General features: G+C 42.2%; 1 protein-coding gene across 2 annotated transcripts; it reads right to left on the reverse strand.

Moving 5' to 3' along the window:
* Positions 1-3,276: 3,276 nt before the first annotated feature.
* On the reverse strand, positions 3,277-5,220 carry LOC116113695. Of its 2 annotated transcripts, none has more exons than XM_031399855.1 (4): positions 5,096-5,220; positions 4,356-4,642; positions 4,224-4,276; positions 3,277-4,027 (listed from the first exon to the last, which is right to left on the reverse strand). In XM_031399855.1, the coding sequence occupies exons 2-4, from the start codon at positions 4,622-4,624 to the stop codon at positions 3,699-3,701; spliced, it is 651 nt and encodes a 216-aa protein (XP_031255715.1). In that variant the 5' UTR covers positions 4,625-4,642; positions 5,096-5,220; the 3' UTR covers positions 3,277-3,698. The 2 variants fall into 2 exon arrangements, with proteins under 2 accessions (XP_031255715.1, XP_031255714.1); XM_031399854.1 differs by having other exon boundaries at positions 3,281-4,027; positions 4,356-4,596.
* Positions 5,221-6,220: the final 1,000 nt, after the last annotated feature.

The following is a 6,220-nucleotide window of genomic DNA, read 5'->3' on the forward strand; positions in this document are numbered from 1 at the left end:
TCGCTCGGGATCTATTGCTCTTCTCTTCTAGCGAACCAGCCTGACCTCACCATTAATATTCAAGGCATGGCATATAATATTCGGGCTGATCCCGACCATGTTAGTATGAGTCCATGCGAATACGTTGATATTTTTCCTGAGGAAGTTGGTCAGGTCTTTGGCGAGCTAGGGGTTGAGATTACTTCCGATTCTCAACACTCGACTCGGCTCGCTTTGATCAATCGATACCTTAGATAGGTCCTCGACCGACCCACTACGAGGGCATTCCTGGATGCGAGGATCCATGTTATCCTCAACTGGGTCAAGCTGTGGCTATATCCTGCTGATCGTCATTGCCTGCTTAGGGATGCCGATTAGAGTTCTTTTTCCCTTGCACGCCATCTGCACTGCCCTTACATAGCAGTCGCGAGATGTGCGTTGAGATCTAATTACTTCCCTTATCCCCGTCGGAGTGGGGAACTTCATCTTCAGATGGTAGATTGAAGTGATTGCTTTGAAACTTCGTAGTAGAAGTCATCCCAAGATGCCATTGAAAGCGGATGGACAGTCCACTACTAAGAACTTAGTCATTTTGGTCATCTCATTGGTCTCTCCCAACGTGACCTGGAGCGAGATCATCCCTTTGGGAATCAAATGATCCCTGGTGAAACCAGACAAAAGGATAGAGGTAGGCTTTAGATCTGCCTCGTCTAGTTTCATCTTCTCGAAGGCTCGCCATTGTCCACCAACATTCTGTGGACCTTGCACCAACCTATTTCAGGCGCGATGACGAGAGTATCGTCGTGGGAATGATGCAATTGCATCGCATCTTTCTCAGAGAAGGTGATTTCCTCCTCCCTATGAACCTTGGCAGGTCGCGGCATCGTGCTCATCAGTCATCACACTTACGGGTCATGACGGGCTGCGCGAGCATACCTTTCTTGGGCACCTCGAGAGTTCCCTGCGAGGTGCGGTCTTCCAAAGATGATCCCTACACAATGGAGACCTTTGCGACCACGATACTTCTTTTCTGGTTCCTCTTGATTTTTCTCCCAAACGGGAGCAAAGTCATCGACATACTCTTTGAAGTGCCCCTACTTAATAAGGTCCTCAATTGCTTGCTTGAGGGCCCGACACTCATCGGTGTGGTGCCCATTATCCCGATGATAACGGTAGTACTTTTTATTATTTTTGGTCGACGTGGGATTCTTTATGAGTTCAGGCTCTCCAAGCAAACCGGCCTCCTCTGATTTATCCAGAATAGCCGATACTGAGGCATTCAAGTAGTGTATTGACTCTTGTTGCAATCGTGACAAGGAACTGGGGCATAGGATTTCTTGGGCTCGTACTGCTGCTTCTTTCCTTTTCGTTGATCGTCATTAGCCCATCTGCGATCAACCCTCCTATTCTCCCCCCGGTTGGGAGCACTACTCGAAGGACTGGGGTCGTGGCGATTGAGCGCAGCCATGGAGTTTTCAATCTAGAGGTACTTTTTAGTAAGGTTGTAGAAGCAAATGAGGGAAACGTCATCCTCAGATTGCAGCTCCTTCCACAAGTCTATCTACGTGCAAACTTCCGCCATAATGAGAGTCCGAACGGACTTTTTGGGAGTGTGAGCCACTTTGTGGAGCTCCCTGTGGAACCCCTGTATATAAGATTAGAGGAATTCATCCTTATTTTGTCGTATGTTGCTCAGATAGCTTAGCAGCATTGAGAACTTCCTGTTTACCTGGAAGTGCCTCAGAAATGTCGAGCTCATTTGAGGCCACGAGTTGACTGATCCTACTGGGAGTTACCTAAATCATCACTTGGCATGGGTAGTAAGGGTTACCGCCAAGCAACGACATTTTGCCAAGTCAGAGACTTGGTGGAGTTCCATGATGTCGTTGAAATTCCCATCGAATGCTCGCATGTCGAACATTTTGAATCTTGACGGGAGAGGGGCGGCTAACACTACTGGAGAAAAGGGAGACGCCTCTGCGACCTACCCTTGCTCATTTTGTTGAGCCTTAAGCTGATCCAGAGCTTCTGTAGCTCCTCAATCTTAGGCAGCGGAGCTATCTGGGGATCAATTTTCGCAACGTGGGTTCGATCCTCACAGTTGCGGTTGAGAAGAGACCGCAAATCGGACTCTTCCTCACCTTGGTTAGGGGTTTCGGCCAATCTCAACACATACTGGCTGGAGCCGTGTGATGGCATTGAGCGGTTCGGGGAATCTTTCCGACCTCTGCGGTGGTACCAACTGACCCGCGGACGATGGGAATCCTCTGCACAATGATGATCGAAGTCGTCACTTTGGCGATAATGGGAATCTCCCCGCCTTGCACTTTTGTGGGAGTGCTCGTGCAACGTGGCGCAAGATGGTGTTTGTTAGTCTCTCGGAGCCTTTGGGTTCGCTGGGTGCCACTTGCTTTCCTTTTCTTTGACGCGTGGCATGAGCTTTCGCCCTCTTCCGCGCTTTCACGTGACCTGCAGGCGTTTTTGACGGTGGCACCACCTCATTGGATTCAGGTGGCACGACCTGATCCAATCGGTTTAGCCTTTGGCTAACCGTTTGGAGAGTATTATTGAATCTTTCCAAGTAACTCATGATGGTAGGATCAAGCCACGAGCTTGAAGGGATATCCCACATGATATCCTGCTGGACTGGCGACACTTCAGGAGAAGTGTCCTCCTATACCTAGGGGATCTCTTCATTGCCATAATTGGTTCGCTCATATTCGAAACCACGAGCCATTTGCTGTGGTGGGACATATTAGCATAGATTTTTCTGATGAAGAGTAGGTAATAAATCAGTCCCTTTTTCTAGCGTCAAACTGTTGATGCTTGATTTTAACACCAACTATTCGCACGTGAGAAATGCTAAAGAGAATTAGAAGTCGCACGTGATATGAGGGGATTGAATTTAATAATGAGTAATGCTATGTGCACTAACCAAATTATACTAATCCAAGTACTAACAATTGAAATTTTGAATTATTATTATTTTTTTTTTTTTTTAGTTTTTGTGGGGAACTGTCTGCCACGTCAGTTAGTGCTTAGGTTGTATGGTTTTTGGTTAGTGCATATAGCATTATTCTTTAATAATGGGTGAAAGGCAATATTTAAAGTGGTTTGGATGCTCAAAAACGAATCCTACGTCCACTGATATTGTATTACTCAGTAAGGTCAGGTCACGTTCAGCGAGCTGAGTTACAGTTTAGAGAATACGAGAGAGAGAGAGAGAGAGAGAGAAAGCTATTCTGGAGGAAAATTAGCTAATCCTGCAAATGAGAGGCAAGGCCTCTATTTATAGTGAGATAAACCAAGGTAATGATTACTAAATCTGCAAGTGGGTGGGTACTGTGCAAATTCTTCTCTGCGTCCCATTGCTCACCTGCCAGAGTGATTTCCTCGACTCTCGCAGGGATTGGACATGTGGACGATTTCCAACCATCCACTAACCTGGCACTCACCCACTGCACTGACAGTGGCATGCCACTTGCGTCATTATGAACGGTCGCAAAACCTTCCTAAGTTCTGACCACCCCATGCTAGCAAGACTCTGTGTCAGCCCTACTTTTTCAAGCATAAAATGTTTATAGCAAGGCTAGATTCAATGTGATATGATATTTGTTACAATGTATTCACTTACTCGTAAACATTCACACAAACTTGACAGAACAAAAAACAAATTCCTAACGCAAATCTCTGTATTTAGGCTTTGATCCCTGATGATATTAATCTCTCTTTGTAGCCAAAGGAGAGCATACTTTTTCCAAAATCCTTGCAATGGAAGACCAGAATCCTCCTTCCTTCTTAGATGAGGAGGTAAACTTGGTTGGTTCTTTCTTGGGATGGATTGTTTCAACAAGTGCCTCAACTTCTTCCTTTGCTCGTTGAAATACATTTGGTGCTTTAACTTCATTAATGGGTGTGTTCTCGTTGATGTCATCACTCCTTCCAGGTGTTTCTTTATGATGATGGGGCGGCGACTTTTCGTGGTGGATGAGAGCTTCAATTTCTTCCATTGCTCTTTCAATTAAAGTCGGGGCCTTGACCTCTTTCTCTGTTAACATTGAGGTTCAACAATCAAAGAAGGAATAATTTAACAATGCTTATAACAAAACAGGAGAATATTGTATATTAGCACTGAAACTTTTCCAACTGGTAAATATCTTAGACATGGAAAGAGCAATCAAAAATCAAAACCACCATAAAGCTGTCTAAAGCCTGAATGAACATATCAGAATGGGAATTCATACCTGTCAAAGAATCTAATTTCTCTTGATTTGACCCTGCCTTTGAAGATTGATTCCTGAATCAAATATCACACAACAACAATTAGATAACCAAACAAAACCCCTCAAATTAAATTTCTCATTCATTATTCAAACCTTTTTTCATTAGTTTGAGACTCTATCTTCTGATGGATTGTTTCAACAAGAGCCTCAATCTCCTCCTTGGCTCTTTCAAACATATTAGGCGCTTTGACATCACTTAAAGGGGTGTTTTCATCAATGCCATTTGGCATACCGTGAGTCTCTTTGTGATTGTTAAGTGTTCTTTCAGTGTGTAAAACAGCTTCAATCTTTTCATTCGCACTTTCAAATATATTGGGTGCTTTTGTATCTTTATCTGCCACATTACAGAATTTTAAATGCATCAACGCTCAGTTCGGCTTCTACATACAACAAATGAAAAAATGTTGGGCACCATTTTGCGATAAATATGGTGGTAAACATCAAGCCATTAGGCATGAATAGTAGATGCAATTTAAAACAAACGATGAAAAAGTAAAGAGAACAACAAATGTCGCCTTGGGTTGCTGATAAACTTCATGCTTTAGGAGAAGAAACTGCAAATTTGAAACAAACAAACAAGAATCCAACGCAGTCCATGTGGACTGTTTTTATTATAACGGAGCATCAAATGTTAAAACAAGACATATCAATTCCTATGACTTATTCAAGAACCAGATATGCACATTCTACCAAAACAAAAGCAAGTATCACCACTGGTAAACTTATGTAAATCAATAGGTTAAAGTTGGGATATAAATCCATAATCAATTCAATATATGAGAGAGAATTTAAGCATTGAGAGAATTAACCAAAATAAGACGATAAGTACGTACCTTGGAAAGATTGTGTTGAGTCTGCCATTAGCGTTTGTTGAGAGAGATTTTGGATCGCTGATTTCAGCGTTAGAGGAGAAGAGAAATGGAAGCCGAATCTTTTGTGTGTCTGGCTGTCTGCCAGATTGGACTATGTAACGTTACGTCCCACTAAAAAGCGGCTTATGATTTTGTTTAGAAGCGCTACCAGTTGTCATCTACCAATCACAACTTAACAAGTGTATTCCTCTATTGTACAACCATTATAAAACAAATTATTAATATATATTTATGAGCAAACGGCATGTTCTCAGTTCTCACCTGAGGTTTAGCGAAATTATAAGTGTATACCCCTGATTATATTTATTTTAAAATATCACCCTTAAACAAGTATTGTAAGTTAATTTTGAATTCTGACTTATGTTTTTATCATCCTACCTTTCACTTTTGATTTCACCCCCACCCAGCCGCGGCCACCGCCACCACCACCCCCCACTAAACCCACTCGACTGTCGTTCAGGCCTAATCTGGCTCGATTCTAGCGCTAATTGCCCAATCCAACACCACCATCATGATCTTTTCATCTCCCTCTCCAAAACCCCTCCACTTCGACTCCAATTCTGGCAATTCTCCGGATTGGTCAATCGACGTCAGAATCAAGCCAGATCAGGCATGAACGATGGTTGAGTGGGTTTGGTGGGTGGTGGTGATGGTGGTTGGGTGGGGTGAAATCAAAAATGAAGGGCAAGATGGTAATAGAACAAGTCATAATTCAAAATTCATTAACAGTGTTAGTTTAAGAATGAGAATTTAGAATAAATGCAATCATGGGTATGAACTTGAGATTTTGCTAAATCCTAAAGGGAACATGTCGTTTGCTCTATATTTATTATGCATCTCTTGGACTTATGTAACTGTTGCTTAATTCCATAAAATTTGATGTGCAGATTAAATTATATAAAATACTAAATAAATGTAAATTTTGGTGAAATAGAGCTTACAGTTATTCAACTTGAAATTAATACTAGAAGAATGACATGTGCATAATCTTTTTGATGATTTATTTTTAATAAATAAATGTTGAATTCAAGGTTTAAACCTTTGATCTCCCTCTGATTACATGATAATTTAAGGTACAATGTAATT

Source organism: Pistacia vera, unplaced genomic scaffold (assembly GCF_008641045.1).
Source record: "Pistacia vera cultivar Batoury unplaced genomic scaffold, PisVer_v2 Contig688, whole genome shotgun sequence".
Lineage (NCBI taxonomy): Eukaryota > Viridiplantae > Streptophyta > Magnoliopsida > Sapindales > Anacardiaceae > Pistacia > Pistacia vera.

Bases quoted from the DNA above. Each gene is read 5' to 3' on its own strand.
- LOC116113695 (XM_031399855.1), bottom strand. From the start codon at position 4,624: ATGCATTTAAAATTCTGTAATGTGGCAGATAAAGATACAAAAGCACCC. The intron at 4,277-4,355 runs GTTTGAATAATG...TATTTGATTCAG, and splicing joins TCTCAAACTAATGAAAAAAG to GAATCAATCTTCAAAGGCAG. The intron at 4,028-4,223 runs GTATGAATTCCC...CAATGTTAACAG, and splicing joins GAAATTAGATTCTTTGACAG to AGAAAGAGGTCAAGGCCCCG.